General features: G+C 50.6%; 1 protein-coding gene across 3 annotated transcripts in view; it reads right to left on the reverse strand.

The window, feature by feature from the left end:
* Rnft2 (ring finger protein, transmembrane 2) overlaps positions 1-26,208 on the reverse strand; it is a 54,154-nt gene that overhangs the window by 3,571 nt on the left and 24,375 nt on the right. For all 3 annotated transcript variants that reach the window (XM_021163275.2, XM_029476895.2, XM_029476896.2), the window contains exons 8-10: positions 8,467-8,616; positions 7,138-7,203; positions 6,913-7,014 (exon numbers count right to left, since the gene is read on the reverse strand). In XM_021163275.2, the coding sequence (XP_021018934.1) occupies positions 6,913-7,014; positions 7,138-7,203; positions 8,467-8,616 (318 nt within the window). The remainder of the gene's footprint in view (positions 1-6,912; positions 7,015-7,137; positions 7,204-8,466; positions 8,617-26,208) is intronic.

The raw sequence follows: 26,208 nt of genomic DNA on the forward strand, positions 1-26,208 counted from the left end.
CTGGCCTGCCTCTGCAGAGGGAGGAGGCTTATGAAGGATGGGATGAAGACCTTCCCCGGCTGGGGTCAGAGGGCACAAGTGCAGCCGGGACACTGGAGGGTTCTCCTCTCTAGGCTGTGACTCACGGATCGTGGGGTCGGGAGAGGAGCCCTAGGGACTGTGTTCATACGGCGGGTGTCTCAGTCTCATTACAATCTCAGAGAAAGCAGCACAGGGGTACTGGACCACCATGCTGCTTTGCCTGCGTGGAAGAAGGGGGCTGTGGAGGGAGACAGCGTCTCTTGTCCAGGACATCCGTGTGAGCCTGGAGCAAGCAGACAGACACAGGTGGGTCTAGCAGGTGACAGACAGGGGCAGCCATACAATCCCTCCACTGTGATGCTCTCTACCCATGTGATCACATCCCAGCAAAGAGACTCAGAGAGGGGAAGACACAGGGCCAAGGATGCACAGCAGCTAGGCAGTGGGAGTCAGGAGTGTCGCATGCAGCTGTGTATTGTGGCCCATGTGACCTTTTCCCCCTTGAGGACCCTTACCTATAGTGCATTGCTTTTACAGGGACAATATAGTAATGGAAGTCACCTCTGGAGTAGATTACAAAACCCACGACTTTCACCTTGCTTATGTACTCTCTGAGGTCCTCATGGGCTTACTCCAACGATTCCAGCTTGGCAAGGAAGCCAGGGCTATTTGTGGCCATAAGAGTCATCAAAGACCTTCAGTCCTACAGGCCACAAGGATCTAAGTCCAGCTCACAACCATATCCTAAAGAAAGAATATGGAAGAGGCTGCTCCCCCAGGAGCTAGGAGACTCTCAATGCTACCCTGTGGGTTACCTCAAAGCAGAGGCCATAGCGAATCAGGGCTTGGGTTTGTGGCCCATGGGAACTGTGAAATCACAGATGTCTATAGTGTTGCTACCATGTTTTGGAACAACTTGCTCTGTAGCAGCGGCAGCTGATACACAGTGCCTGAGTCTGAGTCACTCTTGGTCCATTCTGTGCTATGTGTATAGTGTGCATGCTGGGAGGGTCTGAGACACAAGGTCAGAAACAACTGAGTCTATAAAAACATTGCTGAAGATGTGACTATTATGCATAAGACACACACACATGCACATGCACACACACACAAACACACATGCACACACACATCAATCAATCAATCTTAGATCCTCTTAAGTCACAAACTAGGCCAGCCATGTCCAGACTTGGGATTAAACCGCAGCCTAAGGCATGGTCTGCTTTTTTTTTTTTTTTTTTTTTTTTTTGGTTTTTCAAGACAGGATCTTTCTGTATAGCCCTGGCTGTCCTGGAACTCACTTTGTAGACCAGGCTGGCCTCGAACTCAGAAATCTGCCTGCCTCTGCCTCCCAAGTGCTGGGATTAAAGGCGTGTGCCACCATGCCCGGCTATGGTCTGCTTTTTAAACACAGAGCTGCAAACATCATTACCTCTGACTGCATTGGGAGAGCCACACTTGCCCAGGGCAAGGTCATTCACCCTGGGATGGATGATGGCCTAGAGGGCCAGGGCCACCATGAGCTGTATTGCTTGGTTATAGAGCTAGGACTTAGGGGACGTTGGTGCTTAGGAAGTACACATTCTGTAAGGGAAAGGATGCAGTAGTCACGAGCAGGTAAACACAGCCTGGATCCCGGCTGGGCTATTCCCTCACTGTGAGGACAGGCTTTGTTGGACAGACCTCAGCATGTTGGCAAGAATCCTAGGGGAGGTGCCCTAACCACCCCCGCCCCAGCACAGCCTTCTGTGACTCCAGGCAAGGCTTACTGGAGAGGACAGAGCCAACAGCACTAGAGGCCCTGGGTGTGAATCCTGGCTCTGTATCTTGGGCAAGCATGTCTTTGCTTTCCTGACCCCAACTCTGCTCTGCTAATAAGCAGAGCTCTTCTCTCCCCACGGGTAGTCTTAAGATAGAGAAAGATACAGCCTCTTACACATATTAAGTCCAAATCAATGGGTGTCTTGTCAGCTGGTCACACCCTCAGCCAGGCTCGCAGTGGTCCAGAACTAGGGATGTGCTTTGTTCTTTGACCACTCTCTGCTCTTTGGCAAAGGAGCCCTTCCAAGAACTATGACTTCGGGGCTGAAGAGATGGCTCAGCGGTTAAGAGCACTGACTGCTCTTCCAGAGGTCCTGAGTTCAAATCCCAGCAACCACATGGTGGCTCACAACTATCTGTAATGGGATCTGACGCCTCTTCTGGTGTGTCTAGAAGACAGCTACAGTGTACCTATATAAATAAATAAATCTTTAAAACAAAACAAAGAAGTCTGACTTGAAGCTGAGCATCTCCAGTTCCCGAGCTCCTGTATCTCGGTGGGTGGTAGGCCAGGAGCACATGTGGGGAGGCTTCCTGGACCAGCACTAGAGCAGAGCTGCAGCCTTGGAGGATATCACTGCTTGACCACCCTCCACCTGTAATCTTTCCAGGTACTACCTCAAAGGGAACATTGAAGGCAGAGGAAGTGATGTGCTGAGTTTTGCTTGGTAACTCTTTGAAGGTGAGACAGGAGGGCCATCCATCCATCCATCCATCCATGAACCCACACACTTACTCACCCACCCACTCACTGTGCCCAGACTATGTCTCTACTGCTAAACAAGAGAGTTGTAGCCTCCACTATCAAGGTGCTTGCAGTTTGGCCAAGGGGAGAGAGATCTTACACAACCATTTATTCCATAAGTACTCATGGTAACAACTGGAAAGGTCTCTGTGGTGAAAACCCACAGTGTATAAGACCACAGTCTGTAAGACTATAGTGTATAGAACACACTATGTAAGACCACAGTAGCCAGGATCACAGCTTGTCTAGGGAGGCACAAATGGGGAAGCCTTTCTTAGGTGACATCTGAGCTCATTCATTCATCAATGAAGTAAGGCCCTTTCACCTACGGGTCACCTTAGCACTTGCAGGCCCAGCACACTGCAGCAGAGCAAGGTGGGGCTGTGAGCTCAGACAGCCAATGCTCTGTACCTTCAGCTGCTGTATGTGGCTGTCACTTCTAGTTCTAGGACAATGGTGTCTACCCCCTCCCAAGTGTTCCTCCTCCACCTTTGGGAAGATGTGGTGCAAGAATGGAAGAGACAGGCAGATTGAGGCCCGGAGGAGACTGCCAGGAGAACGAATTCCACCTCGCCATCATGTTCAGATGATCCCCGTCACAGGGAAGGAAATACAGATGGCTCCAAAGCACACGCGGAGCTGCCCAGCCACGCTCATAATTAGGGAGATGCAAATGAAAGCGGAGCTCGACAGCACTGTCACCTGTCAGTCTGGCAAAGCTGAGGGCTTCGGGAATGCTGCGTGCAAGGGAGGGTGGGGGCAAGCGGCTGGGGCACGCTTGGAATGGGGAACAGGCAGGTAGTCTCTCCAAAGAGGGCAATTTAGTAAGACCCGTCAAAAACGAGCGACCCCTCACCCAGGAATTCTACCAAGTAGGAATTCATGTGACCAAGAGCCCCACCACCAAGACAGAGCGTCTGCTGGGAACAGCTACCATGTGCTGAGCCCTGTCACAGGCTTCTGAGGATCTACCTAAGAGAACTCATTTAATCAACAACGTGGGTTCAGGCAGGCACGATCAATCTATTTCAGTCACCTTTGTGACAGCCATCTTCACAGTAATAAGAGATGGTAAGAGGCTGTGCCTCTCAGGACATAGCCATACAAATGGTGGTCTATCCACTGAATGTCAGGTCTGTGGCTGTAAGGCAGACTGAGTTGTGATCTCTGAGCGCCAGCCACAGGTTACAATGGTGCTGAGCAGCATGTAGCTCGGGGAGATTATGCTGCAAGTTCAGGTTGCTTTAAAAGACGTTTATGGGTGTATATGTTTGTATATGTGTACACAGACACACGTGCACACTAAACACGTGAACATGATATGTTTGACGTGATTTTGAATTCTATAAAATGTCTTTGGCAAGAGATAAAGGAAGCTGGTAACTGTGTTGTTTCTGTGGTTGGTACAGGACAGAGACCTGGTGACAAGGGCAAGCAGCCTGTCACTAGCCTTTGCATGCAAGTATGTATGTATACATGTATGTATCATATATGTATATATGTATCTATCATATATGCATGTATGTATCATGTATGTACGTACATATGTATATATGTACATATGTATGTATGTATGTATTACGCAGATGTATTAGAGACCTGGTGACAAGGATGAGTAGCCTGTCTCTAGCCTTTGTACGCAAGTAAGTATGTATACATGTATCATGTATGCATATATGTATCATGTATGTATGTACATATGTATTATTTTATGTGTGTGCATAGACCATGGTGCACATGTGGAGGTTGGAGGAGAATGTATGAGAGATAGTTCTCTCCTTCTACCACATGGTTCTAGGGCCATTGGGCTACACAGCCAACACCCTCAACCACACAGGCACCTTGCTGCCTCACTAGCTCCAGTCCTTGCATATCTTGCAAACAATCTTTTTCTTAAAAAAATCCAGAATATTTTCTTCTGGAATCAGTTCAGAGTTATGGGAAAGCTCAGTGATGGAAACATGGCCCTCACCCAGCCTCAGTTTCCCCTCCAAGTACTGCATGCCTGAGAAGAACATTTGCCAAAGTCAAGAGAACCAGGTTGACATGTTACTATGGATGGACTCTAGACTTGATTTAAATTTCATCAAACAGCACTTTTATCTTCCTCCCCGTTCTGGGATCCAAACCCAGTTGCACATTCTAGCTAGCTGTCAGGTCTCCCTTCCGAATTTTGACTCAGGCACACAACCTGTCATTCTGTTTGCCTGTTTGGACAGGGCTGGCCATGGAGCCCAGGCTGGCCATGGAGCCCGGGCTGGCCATGGAGCCCAGGCTGGCCTTGAACTTGTGGAGGGAGATCCTTCTGTCTGCCTCTCAAGTGCTGGGATTCAAGATGTACACCACCACAGCTGGCCTCACTGTCCATTTAAAAGCAGATGACAATAAGAGGGTGGGGCTGCAGCTGAGTTAGTAGCTTGTCTGCTCAGCACACTTGAGGCCCTGGCCACAGCACCTGCAATCCCAGCACTCGAGAGGCAGAGGAGGCAGAGGAGGCAGAGGAGGCAGAGGAGGCAGAGGAGGCAGAGGAGGCAGAGGAGGCAGAGGAGGCAGAGGAGGCAGAGGAGGCAGAGGAGGCAGAGGAGGCAGAGGAGGCAGAGGCAGAGGCAGAGGCAGAGGCAGAGGCAGAGGCAGAGGCAGAGGCAGAGGCAGAGGCAGAGGCAGAGGCAGAGGCAGAGGCAGAGGCAGAAGGATCAGGCTCAGCCATTCTCAGCCACATAGTGAGTTTGAGACTGTCTGGGGCTACATAAGAGACCCAGTCTCAAAAAAAAAAAAAAAAAGACAGAAAGAGCATTAAAAATTCAATTAAAACCAAACTTCTTCAAAAACTCTTTCTAAAACAGCAATAACAAATTTTTCTTGCTAATGCTAAAAGAGGACCCCACCTCCTATCCCATCTTCCGAGGGTGTTAGGGAGGCCATCTGCCTTTCTTTCTCATTCCTTCTGGAACCCAGGCTTATGCAAAAAGCTTCCCCATGTTGGAGCACTTCCCTCTCTGCCCCGGTCCCTGGGGACGTTACATGAATCTCTCTTCCACAGCTCTTATCACTGCCTGCCTTGTTTCATAGTTATTTATGAATATGTCTCTGAGTCCCTAAGGAGACCACAAGCTTCCCAAGGAGGGGACAGGCTCTGTGTGCCCTCCGCCTCTCCCCTGAACTCTGCCTGCCCCTACCTGCCCCCCTCACATCTACTTAATTGACACATGGCCCCTGGAGTCAGGAAGAGGGGAAGGGGCACATTAGAGAGTCAAAGCACTTACCACTGTGGCTTGGGGACGCCCCCCCTCCATAATGATGAAAACAAAGGGTAATGATAACTTTACTGAGAATAATAAAGACAGCGCTGGCAACAGCTGTGTTGAGCCACGCAGGGTCAGCTCTACATGGCAGGTGGTACAGGCAGTACTATATGCCTGTAACTGGAGTCGGTCAGACACATACGCAGTACACAACGGCATCATGATCATTTGGTGGGAGATGGAGTGGCACCCCCACATTGCCCAGGGATCAGGAACACTTCGAGAAGCTGGGTGTGGTGGCGCACACCTGTGATCTCAGGGCTGGGAGGCAGAGGCTGAAGGATCCTGAGTTCCAGGATTCCTGGGCTACAGAGTGAGACCCTGTCTCAAATACCAGCAAAACCGCCAGCTGTTGCTAGGAGGAGAGGGAGCGGTGTTCGGTGGTACAATGCACAGTAAGCATGAGCAGGCTGAGCTACGTCTACCGTGGACATTTTTACAGAATGGGTTTCAGACCCTGGACCAGAGGTGGAGGTGCATCTTTTACATCCCAAAGTAGACCTAGTCTCTAGGTTCTCCCAGTGTACCCCACCCTCTATGCTCAAGTTCCTCAGTGCATAATTCAGACATTTTGATCACTGCCCCCCATATCTGACTGTTTCTCTTTTCCCCTTTCCCTCTGTTTCCCTTTCCCTGGCGACCTCACTGTCCAACTCCTGGGTGGTCGGTGAATTCACTAAGAGGTGCCCCCAATAAACCTGCCAGTATACTTTCATTTGGCTTGAATTGGCTCATTTCACCAGCCGGGAATAACCGCCAGAATGGATGTGGCTGGGGTCCGCACTCAGAACAGTCTGATATTACACCACACCAAGATGCACAAGTTCCTTATTTACCAACAACACTGAGCCTCGGGGAGGAAAAGCAGCTTGCCCCTGGCTACTCAGCCAGAAAAAAAAAGCAGGACAGAGATTTGAACCTCGGTCTAGCTGCTTCTGGTCTTGACCAGGTCGCCCTTAAAGATGTGCTCACAGATCAGTTCTTTTCTGGAGTGGGGTCCCATGGGGGGCACTGCTTTCTCACCTGGCACAGGAGAATCATGGGATCTCGGAACTCAGCTTGGCAGATGGCGCAGACGGCGCCAGCCTCCGTGCACTGTTGCCCTGTGGCTCGGACCCCGTAATTCTGTTTGAGGAAGAGGGGGAGACAAACATAGCCGTGAGCCCTTCCGTGAGGCGGTGACTGCGAGATGAGGAAGGGCTGCCGTGGGCTGCACCATCTGGTTCCCTGGGCCTGGGACTCACTCACCTGTGAGGTGCAAAGGAGCTTCAATGCTTTCCTGAGTCCGCCCACGCGACCGCAGATGTCGAACGACTGAAAGGAGAGAAGAGCAAAGGCTGAGAACAGTCTCCTGGCAGTCCTCACCTTCAGCTTTGACTGACCATTTCAGGAAAACATCTTCCCATTTGCCCGACTTCTGTCCTGACAGACTTCTGTCCTGACAGCCGGTATCAACAGTCTCCTCCGTTACTCTGACCAAACAGCGAAAGTACTCTTTCCCCTTGCCAAGCCCAGGGCAGGCATTACTATCAACCGCATCACTTTCCCCGCACTATAGCCAGCTACTGCTAGCTGATCACAGTGAGCAAGATAAGGCCCCAAGGCTGGTTCTACACGGATTGCTTGGCTGGTCCTGTTGGAAGGACACATTCATTGTCCCTAGGCCCTTTAAAGCCAGAAACAAAGAAGGAAGTGAGGAGAGAGGCAAGCGAGAGAATGGGAGTTTACATTTTAGGGCCAGTAAGATGCTTCAATAAGGTACTTACCATCAAGCCTGACTTCCTGAGTTCAATCCCTAGAACCCAGAGGGGTTAGTAAGGAGAGACCTGACTCCCACAAGTTGTCCTCTGACCTCTACATGCACAACGGCATGCATGTCCCACCGTTAACACTAAAGGCATTTTTGGAAGTATCAGTATATGTTATGATGCTATGATGTGGGTGAATCTCAAAAAATGTCAATAAATCTCAATAAATCTCAATAAATCAAATGAGCCACAATCAAAAGGTCATTGTACATCCGAGAGCAAACACCCAGCATCAGTGCATCTATAGAGACAGAATTGGTGTCGGTCGGCTGGAGGCTGGGGAGCAGGAGGGATGGAGAATGGCCGCTGTCCCGAAGAGAAGATCTGGGTACTGGGTTTGTTTATGAAATCAGGGCATGCTTGGGAACCATATAGGGGAGGTGGCTGTAACACACTGTGACAGCAAGTGCCATCAACTGTACACGGCCTAAGGTTAGCCAGCCCTGATCATGAAGACCTGCAATCCTTCCCAGCTTCTCTGGGGGCTGAGGCAGGAGGATTGGGAGTTCAAGGATTGCTTGGGAATGTAGCGAGACCCTGTAACAGAGTTTTAGAGAGGGAGACAGTGTAACAGCAGAGTGCCTGCCTGCTATGAGCGAAGCCCTGGGTTTAGTTCCCAGCACCAGAGAAAGAAGGGAGAAAAGGATAGACTGATGGATGGTTAGTTCTATGTTATATGAAATAACGTTTTGATTTAAAACAGGCAGACTTTAGTGGCTGGTCCTATCTGCTCGGCAGCCCCCCAAGCCTGGCCCAGCAAGCAGCTCACCTTGCAGAGACCGTAGAGGACGATCAGGACTCCTCCCAGGAAGTAGCTGTTGGAGGAGTCGTCCCCCATGATGTACTTGTACCACAGCTGGATGGGGACAAGCGACCTGAACAGCTGGCTCAGCTCCTCGATGACCAGATAAAACTTTCCCTGCAGCCACACAAAAAGCATCAATTAGTGTTAGCAGCAAAGACCCAGAGGACAGAGCTGGGGCCCAGGCAGGGCCGTAATGACAGTCCAGGTCACAGGCAGGCCATTAATCAGCTTCGGAAAGCACTCAAGCTGGCTCTAATGGGGACCAATGGATGTGGCCAGGGAGACGTGGCTCCTGCCTGAAGTCCTTGCCCACCACCCACTGCCCACTGTCCCCAGGATGGAAGTGTCAGGATCAGGTATCAGGAATGGGGTGTGGGTGTGGTCAACTGTCTGCCTCAGTGCAGTATGGAGGGAACAGGGTAGCTCACTGCCTCCCCACACTACCCAGGATAGAAGCAAGGAAGGCCAGGCTGGGAGCCAAAGCAGGCACCTACTTCTGCAGTTCTGACTTGGGAAATATCTCAGCATGGTTGATTCTCAGAATAAGTTTCTGGTCTCTCACCCCAGGGGTTGCTCTGAGATGTACAGTAAAGATACTGAGCAGGAAGAGGACCTTCTTCTGTGCTCCGGGGATGCTACAGGTACAGGTTCCTGCTATCCTTTGACCTTGAACAAGCCTCCGGAGGCAGGGCCTTTTCTGGGGGGGGGGTAAGCTCCTCCTTTATGTAAATGCTACCTTGATGGGGAGGGCCTTTGACACCCCTCCAAGGACGTTCCCTGATAGAAATGGAAATAGGTCCCACTTGTAGAAAATATTCTAGATACCTGTAATCACAAGAGCCACTGACTGGAAACTGCCCAAATGCACTGCCCATAGCTGAACACCTAACACCAATTCAGGCAATATTTATGAAATCGGAGACTGCTCCGAGAGTGTAGCTAACAGAGAACTGATACTCCTATCAACTTGTATGGATTTCGCAGGGATTATGTTGCTTTGAAGACGGTCTCAAAAGCCTTCATACTGGGCTAGGGAAATGGTTTAGTGGATAAAGGGTTTGCCTAACAAACGTAAAGACCAGAGTTCAGATTCTTCCCACCCATAAAAAACCAGGCAGGCGCAGTACAATCCCAGTGTTTGGGAAGCAGGGACAGGGGTCCCAGGCGAAGCTGGAGCTGGATCAGTGAGCTCCTGGTTCAGTGAGAAATCCTGCCTCAGGGGATAAAGTCGAGTTATTGAGGAAGACACTCAGCATCAATTTGGGGAGTCTGCATGCACACAAACACACATGACTTGTATATACACATGCCTCTCTCTCTCTCTCTCTCTCTCTCTCTCTCTCTCTCTCTGACAACCCTTGTTTATACACAGTCCTAGAGCAGGTAACATTAAGCCAGAGTGAGATGAAAGAAGAACTGTGGCTGTCCAAGGTAAGGGTGAGACTCTAAGGAACACTAGGGGATTATGGGAAATGGCTTCTTCGATGATTGTAATGGTGCTTATGTGGGTGTGGTCACATGTCTCAGCTCACAGAAATTATGCTGCAAAGCTGTGTACTTTATTATATGTACATCACACTCGGATAAGACAGGGTGTCTCACACACACACACACACACACACACACAGACACACACACACACAAGCCAACAGCCCTTCCTTGGGTGTCCAGAGCCTTAAAAATGTCAGTGAGCTCTGTGCCTGTAACTCCTCTAACAAAGTAACCAAGGCTTCCCACAGAATGTGCCAAGAAAGACTGTCACCAGGACGATCTTTGTAACAGCAAAGAGGTTACAAAGGAAACACACAAGAGGCGGGGCTTGACTGTCGGAGATGTATGATGGAGCGCCACACAGCCATGAAAGATTACCCTGTGAAACACCAACTCTGTGGTTAACCGCACTCCATATTACCCCAGCAACCAGGGTCAGCACCCTCCACATAAGTCACCCTAACGCCATAAATCTTGGACTATGACACACTGGGAAGGACAGTGTCACGTCTGTTGTCCTCAGTGGAACCACGAGGAAAAGAGAGACAAATTCAAATAATGGAGCCTGCAGAATAACCACCCAGGACTCTTCAAGACAAAGAAGGACTCGGAGATGGGAGACGGCCGAGACGGCCCAGGAAAAGGATGATGGGAGACGGCCCAGGAAAAGGAATAAGCCTGTGCAGGACATGAGCGCAAGTTCTTTACAGAAACTACTGCCTGTTGTTTCTCTAGTGCAGGGTGCTTGTGTGAGCCACAGCTTGTGCGGGGAGGTCAGAGGACAACTTGGAGGAAATCTGTTCTCTCCTTCCACCACGCAGGCTCCAGGGTCAGACTCAGATCATCAGTCTTAGCAGTGAGCATCTTTATGAGCCAAGCCATTTCACCAGCCAAAGGCCCAAAGGGAGGCTTTATACGCTCTCCATTGGCCATGACGGCTAGGCGCTCAGCATCCAAAGGCGACTCCTTGAAGCAGATACGTGTAAGGACCAAGACTGGTCATCTAGCCATCTGCTCCCATTGTGACTGTTTGGCTGAGTCCCTCTGTGTGTGTGTGTGTATGTGTGTGTGTGTGTGTGTGGTCCCCTGTATGTGTGTATGTGTGTGTGTGTGTGGGGGGGGGCTGGGTCCCCTGGATGTGTGTGTATCCGTGTATGTGGGTCCCAAGTATGTGTGTGGGTCCTCTATATGTGCGTGTGTGGGTCTTCTTTATGTATGTGTGTGTCCCCTTTATGTGTGTGTATGTGGGGTCCCCTGAGTGTGTGTGTGTGTATGTGTGTGTGTGGGGTCCCCTGTTTTCTGAAGGGCCTTCCTTTCCCTCTGATGCTCCATTCATATGGTCTCTCACCCCAGAAGTATCACCTGGAGGCAATTCTAGTTCCTTTGGGAACTTGTGGAAGTCAGGGATGGCTGTCATGTGTTGATGGTACCTACCCCTGGATGGCGAGCAGGCCCTGCCCTCTCTCCACCTGGCCCTGCCCTCACAGCAGGTCCCAAGCTCTGCAGAACCCACTGCTTTCCTGGTTATCCAAGCTTAGTTGTTCCATGCTTCCCTCGCGTCTGACTGCAGGATTTATGATAAGCGACCCCTAAGGGCTTGCGACCCTCAGGTTGAGAACTGCTGGCCTTACACAAAAACCCTGACAAAAATGACTGGAGGCGAGGACTATTTAGCCAGCAGAGGTCTCCATGAGGGGACAATGGCTTTGTGTTTCTAGGTCTACTGTGAGGAAGGGTACCATGGCAACTGGAGTGTGAAGTCAAGCAGCTTCTTCAGGATGGACGGGAAACAGAAAAAAAAAAAAGGGAACAGAGTAAGATGCATCCTCCAGGGACAGGGCCCAGTGACACTTCTCCCAGCGAGGCCGCACCTCTATCGTTCATCACCTTCCAATAAAGGAACCCAATTACGCACCCATGAAGAAACCCATCCATTCATCCATCATGTAGGAACCATTCCTGGGGACAACATTCTCACAGACAAACCTGGAGGTGGGCCTCAGTCTGCATCACATTGTATGTATGCATGTGCAGTGTGTGTATATGTGTGTGTCGGTGGGTACATATGCAAGTATGTATGCATGTAGGTGCAGACGTGTGTATTCATGCATGTGTGGAGGCCAGAGGCATGTTGGTTGAGTGTCTTCCTTAATCAGTCTCTACCTTGTTTTCTGAGATGGGGTCTCTCACTGAATCTGGGGTTCCCCTGCTATGCTGGCTCACCATCATCTTGTCTCCATCATGATGGAATTATGGGTGCACTGACTGCCCTGACCTATTTATTTATTTGAATGTGAATGCTTGAGACTGAATGCATCCATCCATCCATCCATCATACATCCATCCATTCATGCATATTTCTTTTCTTTATATCCATCTTCCCTCCTCTCTCTCATTTTTCCCAGCCTTAGTCCCTATCTTTCCCACTGGACTCCAAGGCTATCAGAGATCTTTGAGTTCAGGTCATCCACCCTGCATCTCTGACTCAGGGCATATCCTTGCACACAGTAGGGCAGAAGGCTCCACCCTCATTACTCCTGGCTCTTTCTTACACTTTGCTGACAGATAGTCGGAGCTGGAATGTGGGAAAGAACACTTTCATCAGCAAGCCCTTGTGTCAGGGAGAATAAAATCAAGGGAGTGAGAGCCTAGCGGAACCATTTTAAAAGTAGCAATTAGCTGTGGGGTGGGGTGGCCACTGGGAACTGTGCATATCCAGGGAGGGAGAACATACATCCTCCCTAATTAAGCAGTTTCCTAATTCCAGGTTTCTTGCATGTTACTTCTGACGACCACCAAACAGAAGGCGGAGTTTCTATGGCATGTCCAACAGTGGGAGGGCGACGGATTGCGGGCGCCTCTCCTCCCTGTCACCAGGAGAGACACATGGAGACTGTTATAAGGCTTGTGGGGTGAGGGGTGGGGAAGTGATGGGAGGGCTCTAGGCTTGGGGTTGTGATGGGGGAAGGGGGTGCAGGCAGGGGCGGTCCCAGACGAGCTGCAGTCTCCCTTCCTCACTGTCAGGATGGGTTGGGACACAGAAAAGAAGGCAAACATGGAAAGAACAAAAGCTTGAAGAACCTGGGGCTGAGGAGAGGGCAGGGTACGAGATGCTGGTCTAAAGAGTGAGGAGGACAGAGGGGAGGGACCATTTTGAGACATCAATGTGGACATAGAGGGGAAGGGTTGGTTGTCCATGTGTCCTGAGACTAACAAATATTCACACTGAGCATTCTCTGATGAGGCAGGACAGCTCAGAGCTCATGGTAGGAGACTTGACACACTCTGGTCTGCCACTCACTAAATGGGTTGACTTTGGACAGTAATATCACTTCCCTAAGCCTTGCTTCATCTACATACAAAGACAAACATATGTACATGTGTACACACAGTCCACACCCACCTACCGCACTCACACACATTCACTATCATCACCTACACCCCCACACTCCCACAGATGCTTACAACACACACACATGCACATACATATTCATATGCTGATACACACACTCATACATTCACACACACACATCCACATAAACTCACACTTGCACAACTTCATGCAGTGGCATTCTGGTAAACCAGGCCCCTGGGGGTAAACAGTCCCTGATTTGTGTGTTTGCCAATATCCGTAGTGTAAATATTCCCATAAGGTCCATTGCAAACTTCCTGAAAGTTCAACTTTCCACTCTCAGGAACCCAGGTGGCCTGGATCTGCCAGGTGACCATGGTATCACAGATACCGTGAAGATCCGCGGGACTAAGGGGGTCTATAATACAGGTTCCCAGTGAGAGTGCAGGATATGGCTACAGCCAATGCTTGGCCTCAGGCTGACCCTGGCCTGGGAGTGTTACACGCTAGTGCTACACTGGAAAGAGACATGGAAGAGTTCAGGTTCAGAGAAATAATGAGTGGGGATGCAGTGGGGCAGGGTGGCTTCGTATATGAAACTCTGAGTTCCAACCCCAACATCAGAGTGGGAGGAGACCCAGAAAGGAAGGAAGGTAAGCAGGTTAGAAGTGAGGCAGACATGTGTAGACTGTCCAGACCTGAGGAGATGGGGCAGTTTTCCCTTCTCTGCTTTTGCTGTCTGTGAGGCCAGCTGGGGGCAGGGTGGGGCAGGGGGAGCAAGAGAAGAGTCTGGGATCCTGAGCCAGCCACCTCTGCTTCTTCAGCTGAGGGAGCAGAATGAAGAGACCAGGCCTGGATGGGCTGTCCTGGCCAGGAGGATATCACATGGCAGAGAGATGAGCTGTCCCCAGCATACCCCAAATAAACTTGGGAATCACAAAACAGAGAGAATTAATGACTTTGGTTTCAAGCCAAGAACAAAAAGAAGAGGAGAAGGGGCAAGAGAAGGGGCAGGGGGAAGATGGGAGAAGTAGGAGGAGAAGAGGAGGATGAGAGGGAAGAGGAGGGGGAAAAGGAGGATGAGAGGGAGGAGGATGAGAGGAGAAAGGAGGGGGAAGAGGAGGATAAGGGGAGGAGGATGAGGAGAGGGAGGAGGGTGAGAGGAGGAGGAGGAGGAGAGAGTAGCAGCATTTCGGCAAGGGTACTCTGCAGTCTCTGGACCACACTACATCTCCTCAAACTCACGCACCAAAGCCCTAATCCCCATCCCTCAGTGTCCACCGGGGAGGGTTCTAGAATCCTCCAAACAAAACATGGTCAAATCTGTGATGCTCAAGTCTCTCATACAAGACAGTAGAATGTCTGCATAGAAGCCACACCCTGTAGGCTGCAGTGGCTTCTGATGTGGATACAATGTAAACACCATGTAAATAGACTCTGTTGCTTAGGAAACAATGACAAACGGTCTGCCCACTCCAGGATAGCCACAAGCCCCCTGAGTAATGCCGAGCCATAGTAGGCTTAAATGCTTGGTGTGGAACCTGGAGACACAGCCAGCTGTACTGGGACACAAGACCCATGGGAAGTGATATGGACATGAGGTGGCACCTTGTGACAGGATTGGTGCCATTATAAGAGACACCATGGCCAGGCAGTGGTGGTGCACAGCTTTGATCTCAGCACTTGGGAGGCAGAGGCAGGAAGATTTCTATGAGTTAGAAGCCAGCCGGGTCTACAGAGTGAGTTCCAGGACCACCAGGGCTACACAGAGGAACTCTGTTTCAACCCAACCAACCAACCAAGCAACCAAGCAACCAACCAAACAAACAAAAAAAGAGATACCACAGGCTGGAAAGGCGGCTGGCTCAGCAGTTAAGAGCCCTTGTTGCTCTTGTAGAGGAGACTTGGGTTTGGTTCCCAGCACCCATATTAGGGGGCTTACAATGTCTTAGAGACCTTACATAGTTTTCTGGGTACACACACCCACTCACACAGACACACCTGTAAAACTAATAGGTTCATCCCTATAATTTCAGCCTCATCCTCATGGAGTCTTGGAGGCTGAGAAAGGAAGTAGCTGTGAGTTTGAGGCCATCCTGTCCTACACAGAGAGAACACAGGATAAGGGGTCTCACCGGAACTAAATCATATGAGGGTTTGATCTTGGATTCTACAGCCTTCCCTACTGTGAGAAGCCTTCTGGTATCAGGTTGGTTGTCATAGCAACCTGAACAGAGGGGTAGGGCCGGCCAGTAGTGGACCTGTGATTAAAGCTTAGGTCTTTGTATGTTCCTATCGGCCAGATTCAAATCCTAGCCCTGCCCTTTCCCAGCTGGGCACCTTTAGTGAAGTATGTCTCCTCTCTGTGACCAAACCCCTTCCACGCCCTTGATGTCTCTGGCTGTCATGACCAATGTTCAACTCACTTAGAGATCCTAATACAAACAGCTCTTTGTAGTAAATCCCTCGCATGGTGGCTAGTCCAAGCTTTCAGAATACAAGGCCCATCTTGGACTCCCAAACTGTGTCAGACTCGCTCTGACCAGTGTCTTCTGGCACACTCAGAGAGGTGTCTAAAGCACCATGTCTTCCATTGTCTGCACAATGTACCATCAGCCAGCATCCCTGTGAGCCAGGCACAGTCAAACCCCAGGGCCTTTGCACTGGCTCCTCCCACCCCCACCCCCCCACCTCCTGGAGCACCTGCTCCCTACTGGGCTGGCCTTTTCACTTGAGTCTTGGTGGACAGCTTGGGTGGAGCTATGGTTCAAACAGCTAGGTGGATTCCTATGGCCATCATTTCACAGGACTCTAATGCCAAAGATGCTACCGTCAGGGACTCTCTGAACATAAGGAACTTTAAAGAAAAAAATGACTCGAGCCAGGTGACACACACCTTTAATCCCAGCACTCAGGAGGCAGAGGCAGGCGGATTTCTGAGTTCGAGGCCAGCCTGGTCTACAGAGTGAGTTCCAGGACAGCCAGGGCTATACAGAGAAATCCTGTCTCGAAAAACTGAAAAATTAAAAAAAACAAAAACAAAAAAACCCGACTCTAGGAGCTTGTTTGGAGGTTCTCAACCTGTGAGTCTTGAACCATTCGGGATCGGTCGCATATCTGATATCCTGCATATCAAATATTTGCATTGTGATTCATAATAGTGAAATGACAGTTGTGAAACAGCAACAAGAACAACTTTACAGTTGGGGGTCACAAACACTAGGAAGGAGGGTCAAAGCACTCAGAAGGTTGAGAATCACTGTTCTTAGCAGACAATACGAGGGACGGTCTTAAAGGGTCAAAGCACTCGGAAGGTTAAGAACCACTGTTCTTAGCAGGAGAGGCAGCTACTAATATACTCTTGACAGAGGACCGGTCCCCACTGAGTGAGCACACAGCCTTTCAAGGGGCGCGTAGGGAGTGGTGAGGGGAGAGAGAGTGAGCATCCACCTAGCCAGCCAGCTGATACATGTCACCCCTGGTGATCAGTGGGGTGAGAGATGTCACAGCCAGATCATCCTTGTATCCCAACACAACTTGGAAAGGAAATCACTGAGGTTGGGTGAGGAAGATGGTTTGGCGGACACTGCTGTACCAGACACAAGATTATCATGAAAAGTACCCAGTGAGGAGAGAAGCAAGCAGTGACTGGGGTGGAGGCAGGACTCAACTGGACCCTTCCCGGCATCTGTAAAGGGTGTGGACTTCCACTCCTCTGCCCTGGGTTAGAGTTCTAACGCGTTCTTCCTGAGATTCTCCTGGCAAATGCCAACAACGGGAGCTGATAACAAGGTCCAGTGGGAGCCCCCCTTCTTCCCCCCCCCCGCCTTAGGACTGATGGAGGCAATGAGCTAAGGCCCGAGAGGTGTGGGGTTCATCCTCGTTCATTCAACGAGGGTCTGCTGTGGCCCTGTGGGGAATGCACCAAGCCGCCGCCACCGCCTCCTCCTTTTTTATTTTTTGTTTTTTTTTTCGAGACAGGGTTTCTCTGTGTAGCCCTGGCTGTCCTGGAACTCACTTTGTAGACCAGGCTGGCCTCGAACTCAGAAATCCGCCTGCCTCTGCCTCCCAAGTGCTGGGATTAAAGGCGTGCGCCACCACCGCCTGGCTTGCATCAAGCCTTCTTGATTGAGATCAATGCAAAAATGTGTGTGGTTATGAGTCCAAGAGTCTGGTGAACATCTTTCATGGTTCTGGTACTCCAAGTGAGGGCTGCTCCCCTCACCCCCCACTCTCCACCTCTGCTCTGTATTCCAGAGGTATTAACCCAGCTCTGGCCTTCTGAACCTCTAGTCACTGTTAACTCAAGTACTAGAGTCCCCTGGGATTATGAGGGTCAGAGAAGTAACAAAGTCGCTTGGAGAAATAAGTGTTTATCTCAGAGCCCAGGAGGCAAGAGGGCTGCAGCTTCAAGTACAGGTGGATCCAGGAGCTCAAACATGGAGTCAAGACTCCCTTATTCACGTCCCCACTTGTCAGCTGTGGTTGTCTCTGCTCTTCTTTGATGACTTAATACTTAGGAGGTCATATATACTGGGTACCACTCTGCACACAGCACCACAGAGGCAGGTGCTGCTGGCTGTAGTGAGAACTTGGGTTTCTCTTAAAAACACAGAAATATTATGTGAATGTGTTTTCATTTTAGTCCCAGGTGTCCGGATGTGGGGATTGCTTCACAGCAGGTGACTGTGATTCGCCTAGCGCTCAGGCAGGGGTGTGGTTTTGCCAGCTGCAGAGAACTTTCATGAGTGTGTTGTCATACAGAATTCTGGGGACTTTCAGAGGATACATGAATCAATGTTAGGGCCCTGAGAGTGCGGCTGTTCATGGGTTGCTGTTTGTTAAGTAGCTGTGTGCAAAGAGAGGAGAAGAAATGAGATGTCCTGACAGCGAAGATCAAACTTGCCCCCAAGGAACTTGATATTCCCCTAATCGGCAGGAAATAGTCTAATGGCCACTCCCTTTCCTACCCCAACTTTATTCAGGGATCTCTTTCTTCCCTCTCCCCTCGATCCTTTCTCTCCTACCTAGTGTTAGGGGTTGAAAGGGTGGAAGAAGAGAAATGGAGAAGGATGGAATCAAAAAAGGACCCACAAAGTAACCAAAGTCCAACTACAGCTGACACTCTCATACAGAGTCAGTGCCAGAGGCATAGAGTGGTAAGGGAACCTGCTCTAAGTCACCCAGGCTTAAAAAAAAATGCTGGACTTAGCAGATCTGTTAAGATGATGGAAGCCAGTAGCAATACTTTTTTTGTTTTGTTTTGTTTGTTTTTTGAGACAGGGTTTTTCTGTGTAGCCCTGGCTGTCCTGGAACTCACTCTGTAGACCAGGCTGGCCTCCCAAACTCAGAAATCCACCTGCCTCTGCCTCCCAAATGCTGGGATTAAAAGGCATGCACCACTACCACCCGGCTAGCAATAGTTTTAATAGCTTGAATTCCCACAGAAAGGGCTGGTTTTGTGTTTCTTCCTGAGCCTGGGCACCAAAGTACATAGCAAATGTTGGAAGGGTCCAGTTGCAGTTAAGCCTCCTTCTGGTCACCTGATTCTCTGAATGGCCATGGTGGGGAAGGCCCCATGACAGTTCTTTCAAAACTGTACAGAGAGCCAGGGGTTCCCCCTGGGAAGTTAAGGGTCCAGCAAAGGCAGGTAGATAGCTCCACTGTCTGCGTCTACAGCCTGGATGCACCCCAAAGCCTCCTCAAATGTGTGTGTGTGGGGGGAGAATAAATGAAAAATACTGTAGCCTTGAGGGCAGAGGGGCTCCTCAGCCCCATTTCCTGTTTGCATTTTTTTTCCCCAAGCAGACACAGAGGGCTGAAAATAAAGGCTTGTTTTCCTAGGAAAATGACTTCCCAGGCTGCTGGGATGTTAGGGCCTCAGCTGCCGGCACCCTCAGGACAAAACAATGCCAGCGATCATCTGAAGGGCAAAGCCAGGGACGATCATCTGAAGGGCAAAGCCAGGGACGTAGGGGCGCATCAGGACTCCTCCAAGAGAGGAGGCTCCTACCTGACCTCTGAGCTCTGGGAGAAGAAGCTGGAAAGGCTGCTGAGAGGAACACGGGGGGGGGGGGGGGGGGGGAGAGGCAGAGAGGACCATGGGAAAAAAAGACTGGGCCAAAGACAGGAGAGAAATGAGCTAGTCAGAGGCCTGATAGAAAAGGCCACTGAACAGGTTGACCAGGAGTTTATAATCCTCCTGCTGCAGACTCCCAAGGGCTGGGATTACAGGTACCACACCAGGCCTGTTTTATAATCTCCTTCTTTAGCACATGTCAAGCAGGAACTAACTGCACAGCCAGAGCCCCTCTGAGAGGGAGGTGGTTATGACTAAATCCATGCACGAGATTAGACAACTCAAACACTAAACCATTTAGAGGACTATCTGAGCAGAAAGTGAAGGGACAGTAAAGGAGATGGGCTGCCTGGTGGGTGAGGAGAGGCTGTGCGTGGAAAACTTAGCGCCCTCACGCTGTCCCCACGGCTGATCAGAGGCTGTTCTTATTAGCACTGTTATCAGGTGAGGAAGCTGGCTCAGACAGGACAGGCAGAGAAGCAAGGACTTAATTCTGTGGGGTGCTTCAAGACATCCGTGAGTTAGTCAGAAAACAAGAGCCTAAGAAATATAGTGAGATGTGAGAAGAGGGGAAGATGAGGGAAGAAGGGGAGAGGAGGAAGAAGGAGCAAGAGGAAGAAGCGAACGCTGGCAGGAGAAAGAAGGGGAGAGCAACCCAGAATCTAGGAAGCTGGGGTGGGGCCACCGTTGCTTGGCAACGGGCGCTGCGATGCAGTCAGCCCCGGCCAGCCTCTCCCAGGTGGATGAGATCATCGTGGCCTCCCCAGCTCCCCACAACAGGCTCCTTGCCAGCATCTGGAGTGCCCCTGGCCCGCGGGACGGCGCAGGACGATGACATCACTCACGCGCCAAGAGACTTCGGAGCCCAAGGAGTGCGGAGCTCTTGGGGTGACTGACAGTCTAGGCGATGTTTCAGACTTGGGGCTGTACTGGGTCCTTAGCAGGCTTCACATTTAAGGCAGCCGGGTGTCCCAGCTCCAGGACGGGGCCAAGCCCACTGCAGAGAAACCTGACCATTGTAGTCACAACTGAGAGCCCTTCCCATTGACCCAAGCCTCCAGGATGCGGTTTTATGTGTATGAATGTATGTATGCATGTGTGTCTGTCTGCATTAGGTATGCGCACCATATGTGTGCTTGGCACCCACGGAGGCCAGAAGACGGTATTGGGTGCCCTGGAATTGGAGTTACAGATAGCTGTAAACCGCCTTGTGGGTGCTGGGAGTCAAATCCAGGTCCTCTGCAAGAGCAGCCTGGGCTCTTAACTGCTGCGCCATCTTTCCAGTGCCCAAGATTGACTTTCACCCTTGAGTAGTACAGACTGTGATCTGATGGCTTATGGTTAATGATGATCACCACCAAAGGGGGCAGGCCCTGCCTCCTCACCTGGAACTTTTATTCAGTCCCTACACCACACCAAGTGTTTGTCAGACTGTGCATGATAAATATTTTAGGGGTGAAGGCAAAAAATTATGGACTTGGGTAGTGTTGACAGTCAAACTCCAGTCTGACTTGGGAGTAAAACTAGGTATATTCCATGTTTGCTCCGTCCATGACCAATAGCTTGTTGAGAATGGAGACAGACGAATGTACAAAAGACAGACATGTGGACAACGGAAAGGGAGATAGATGGCCACAGAATGTGTCATGGGAGTTCCATTATGTCTTTCCTTTAAAATCTGCACACTCTGATTTTTTTGTTTGTTTGTTTTTGTTTTTTGAGACAGGGTTTCTCTGTGTAGCCCTGGCTCTCTTGGAACTCACTCTGTAGACCAGGCTGGCCTCAAACTCAGAAATCCACCTGCCTGTGCCTCCCAAGTGCTGGGATTAAAGGCGTGCACCACCACTGCCTGGCCCACATTTCTGCATCTTTTCTTTTCTTTTTTTTGAGACGGTTTTACTATGTAGCCCTAGCTGACCTGAACCTCACTATGTAGGCCAGTTTGGCCTGAACTTCACTATCTAGACACTGGCCTTGAACTCACAAAGCTCTGCTCCCTGAGTGCCAGGATCAAAGGCATGCACCATGGCAGGTGGCTTAGAGCCCTGCTCTTTCCTAACACCTTGGAGCCTTTGTGAACAGGAGAGAAAGTGGAGGCTCACACCAGTGGGCTCCCAGGCCAGCTTCAGCTCTGGGAAGGAGGGCTGGTAGAATAAACGGGAGCAGGGCCACGCCCTAGATGCAAGCTGCTGCCATTTACTAGAGGGGCATGTGGATCCCCTCATCTGGGAAGCTGCCACCCTGTACCCACAGGATGAGCAGCATGGTAGGATACAGTTGACTCTGGCCTCCCTGCCTTGTTCGAAGTACAGATTACCAGGCTTTCCTGGCCTCTGGATAACGTGACCGTACGTGTTCATGGTGAGAGCTTGGCAGACATCACTGTAAGCAATGCGCCTTTCTACTATCATCTGGAAAGTCACGCCTGTGCTGTGACTGTTGGCTCCTCTGGAAGGACCTTCTGGCTTCCCACTGCCAATTCTGCCCCAATCATTACAGGCACACACCTGCAATTCCAGCACTTGGGAAGCTGAGGCAGGAGACTTGCCATGGGTCCATCCATGGCTACAGAGTGAGTGAGACTAGAGCAGCCTTGTGGGTGGCTGTTTTGAGATGCCCGCTCCCCTACCCAGCCCTGCTGCACTGGAAGGTTGAGCTTGGAAGCCCTAACTCTGAGGGCAGCTCCAGCACGGCTTCCAGCTGGCCGAAGGGAGGGTAGAAGCCGATCTTAGACAATCACACCTGTGAATGAGTCATGCGACCCCACAACTACCCTGCTTTTCTTACCAGAAGAACAGAGGCCTGTCTGAATCTCTGAGTGTGGACAAGAGAGCAGGCAGTGACTCCCCCCTGCAGCACGAGGAGGCCTTAGGTATGAGCTCCTCTGGCATCTATCATGTTGGCTTGGCCTCACCAAGACCACGATCAGGCCCAAGGCCTCTGCCTCCTTGCCCCAGAGCTTCAGAGTTTGAGTTCTCTTCACGTGTAAGAATAGTTATCAGCTAAGGCACAGCTCGGCAAAAAGGGGTCTTGAAGAGCTAGGATCATAGAAGGCACCAGACCCCAACCAGCCCACAGAAGGGAAGGCCCTGGATAGTTGGTCTGGATGTAGGCAGTTATTCTTGCCCGTTTTTGTTTCTTGAGCACAGGAGCTGCTGTGGATCCCCTTATGAGGCTGCTTCGGGCTCTGGAGTTAGGGAGTGTGCTTGGGCTGTGTCTCCCATGTGTACTGTCCATGCCTTGGGGTTGAGCATGGGGTAGGTCCTGCTTGCCAGTGATAAGCAAGAAGCAGCACTGAGAAAGAACAGCCACAGCAGCCTGGCCTGGGCCTCCATTTCTCCACTGGGGCCACCCTAGGTTGGGTGTCGGAGTTGGGGCACAGCCAGGGCTGGCCCCTAGACAGCTACCAGCCGAGCTGGAGAAGGGTGTCATCCTTCAACCTGGAAACCTATTTCCCAGGGAGATGGGGAGTTGGGATTGGGGGCTGGGGATAGAAGGAGCCAGGATTTCAACAGCAGCTGTGTTCCTGCTTTTCCCCCAGGATCCCGGCTGCTCCTCCTCCGTGCTGAGTGTTTGCCATTAAAAACAAACAGTATCATTTGGTTCAATATAAAATGAATTAAAGGAAATTAAACTGCGGGGGCCATGTGGTCTGCTTTGTCTGCTGTTGTCTGAGGCTGTTTTTCATTTTTCCCAGTGGGGAACAACAGCTTGGGGGGTGTGGAGTAGGGCAGAGAGGGGTAAATAAATAAATAATGTAAACTCCTCCCCCTCTTCCTCCCCGAAGACACACAGACACAGACACACACACACACACACACACACACACACACGTATGTGTGAGCTAAGGTGTGCAAGGTGTGAGAACTCCCATGTGTTCACTGGGTCCTGTCCTTGCTGTCTCCCTTGGTGGCTGACTGGAGCTTTTGAGAGTCTCCCAGGGGACAGAGTAAAGGTGCAGGAGGGGACAAAACAAACAAAAATAGTCCCCTGAGCCAGAAGCTGGGGTGCTGAGCGGCAGAGGGCTGGGGCATGAGTCTGAGAGGCTGATGTGGGTGTGGGGCCTGAGTTGACAGGGGGCAATGATGACTGTCTCCCACTGTGTTGAGCAGCAGTGGCTATCATTCTCCTGTGGTAGGTTGGTAGGAGTATGGGACCGGGATGTGTGCATGCGCACTACTGTGTGCTTGCATGCATGTTTGCATGTGTGCCGTGTGTGTGTGTGTGTGTGTGTGTGTGTGTGTGTGTGAGACAACATGTCAAGAAACTGAGTTCTGAAACTAAAGAATGGAATTCAAGTGTATGCCTCACCACCCATTAACACCCATTAGGTCAGTTAGCTTCTCTGTGCCTCAGTTTCTCTGTCAAGTGAAGCATATAAGACTATCTGCCTCACAATGGGTTATGGGCATGGGTGGTGGTTTGAATGAAAATGACCTCAACAGGCTCATATATTTGGACGCTTGGTCCCCAATTAGTGACACTCCTTGGGAAGGATTAGGAGGTGTGGCCTGGTTGGAGGAGGCGTGTCCCTTTGAGGTTTTAAAAGTCCACACCAAGCCCAGTGTGTGTTTCTCTGCCTGCTGCCTGCAGTTCAAGATGTAAAGCCCCAGCTACTGCTCTGGCCCCACTCCTGTCTGCTCTCTTCCATGAAGATCATGGATTAAATGCTCTCTTTTATAGGAATTGCCTTGGCCATGGCGCCTCCTCACAGCTATAGAACAGTGACTAAACTTAGAATGAGCTTCCATAGATGATGCTCCAAGAATGGGTGCAGACGCATCCGCTCTTTCCCATGTTTATAGTGGATTAACACGACATTTATCATTTGACTGATACCATGGACCCCCAAGGGCATGCCCCTCACTATCTGAAAGGCCTGGAGTCTCACACTGTTGTTCTGTCACAGGATGCTGTGTGACCCTAGATAAATGAATACATCTTGCTGGGGTGGCTCATCGGCAGAGAAGTGTTAGGGTCCTGGGGCAGAGACTTGTGTCTCTTCGTGTCCCTTGTCCCCTTCTTTTAACAGAAGACTCTCCACATGGCCTTAGCTTCAACAGCACTGGCTTCATGACACTGACAAGGTATGCCAGTGGTCAGTGGTCTGTTTGTACGGCTGGACAAAGCCAATGGGATCTAAGCAAGACGGGAGCTGTTTGGGGTGGGGAGATAAACGAGAACATCAATGCCAAAACCCTACGGCAGGAACATTAGCTGGTGAGATGGCTCAGTGCATCAGGGTGATTGCAGCCAAGCCTGAGGACCTGGGTTCGATCCCTAAGACCGGCAGTTTGGAAAGAGAGAAGTTGATGCCCACATGTTGTCCTCTGACTTCCACATACATGCCACGGCAAACATATGCCTGCACACACAGAATACATGTAACAACAACAACAATAATAAAGAGTGTGAACAGCCCTGACATCATGTGGGTGGCTCTCTCTCTATTTGGGAATGAGGGCTTTATAATAGGAAATTGCATGACCCCATGATACAATGCTTCCCAGACACAGATCCAATGACAAAAATAAGATTCTGTTCATCAAATTCAGTGCTGATAATTGGACTGGGCATTTTTTTCTCCCCTTCCTCCATGGTTAGTTTTTTTGAGACAGGGTCTCACTATGTAGCCTAGGCTTGTCTAAAACTCATGGCCATCCTCCTGCCTCAGCTCCCCAACTGTGTGACTGCACATTGCCACCTCCTGATACATTTTTCTGAAAGGTTCTCTGTTGTCTGTGGGGCGGGAGAGATGGCTAGCTTGGTAAAGCTCCTTCCTCGCAAGAGGATGTGCGTTCAGATCCCTGGTGTCCACTTAAAAAACCAGGCTTAGTGGCAAAGTGCCCAACATCCCAGTGAGGCAGAGACTTGCAGAGCCCCGAGGCTCCCCGGCTAGCCCACCTAGCCTAGATGTGAAGTTCTAGGCCAAACTAGAGACTGTCAAGCAAAGGGTGGATGGGACCTGAGGATTGGCAGAGGTAACCCTCTGATTCCACATGCATGCACACCAGAGAGAGGCATAGAAGGAAGAGTTACATGTAGTTTTGCATGTTTGTTCAAGCCCAGGCTGGCTTTGAACTGAATCCCCCAGCTGGAATGGAGAGCCCATGTGTGCATCGGGATGCTGCCCTGCCTTGGGGAAAGCATCAGGCATCTCACATCCACTTTGCTAAGGAGGCCAGTGTCCACTTCTGCCACCTAGCACTCTCCTAGACGTCACGGTGAGGTGCAGATTGGTTGATACCTCTGTCAGGACGTGGCAGGGACCGGACCTTCTGCATCCTGTGAGTATGCCTCATCATCTGGCCCACGCAAAGGCCTTCCCTGGGAAGGAGGGACTTTTGCTCTTGGCTACATTGTTACTTCTGCCGGGCTTCCAGGCCATCCTGAGGATTTCTGATCTGCTCAGCCAGCCACCATGGAGCCCATTCCTTGGCTACTGTGTTACTCCTGCCAGGGCTTCCAGGCCATTGTGAGGATTTCAGATCTACTCAGCCTGCCACCATGGAGCCCATTCCTTGAAATGAAGCTCTCGAAGCACAAGCAAGCTACTGCTCTGTCTCTTGGGAAAGAGAATCTGTCTGATACGGATCCTTGACAGAGTCAGGGAGACTGCACTGCAGACCACTGCTCTGGCAAAAATCAACAAGGGAGCTACTGAGCCAGCAGGTTGGGAGAGAGGGTACTGCTGGAGTCATGCTGGGTCCACATTTCACCCTAATGTCCTTTCCAAAGGACACTAGCTTAGCCTTCCTTAGGATGGGATCCTGGTCTGCCCTGA

The sequence above is a fragment of the Mus caroli genome, unplaced genomic scaffold (assembly GCF_978045245.1).
Source record: "Mus caroli unplaced genomic scaffold, Mus_caroli_1 scaffold_4, whole genome shotgun sequence".
NCBI lineage: Eukaryota > Metazoa > Chordata > Mammalia > Rodentia > Muridae > Mus > Mus caroli.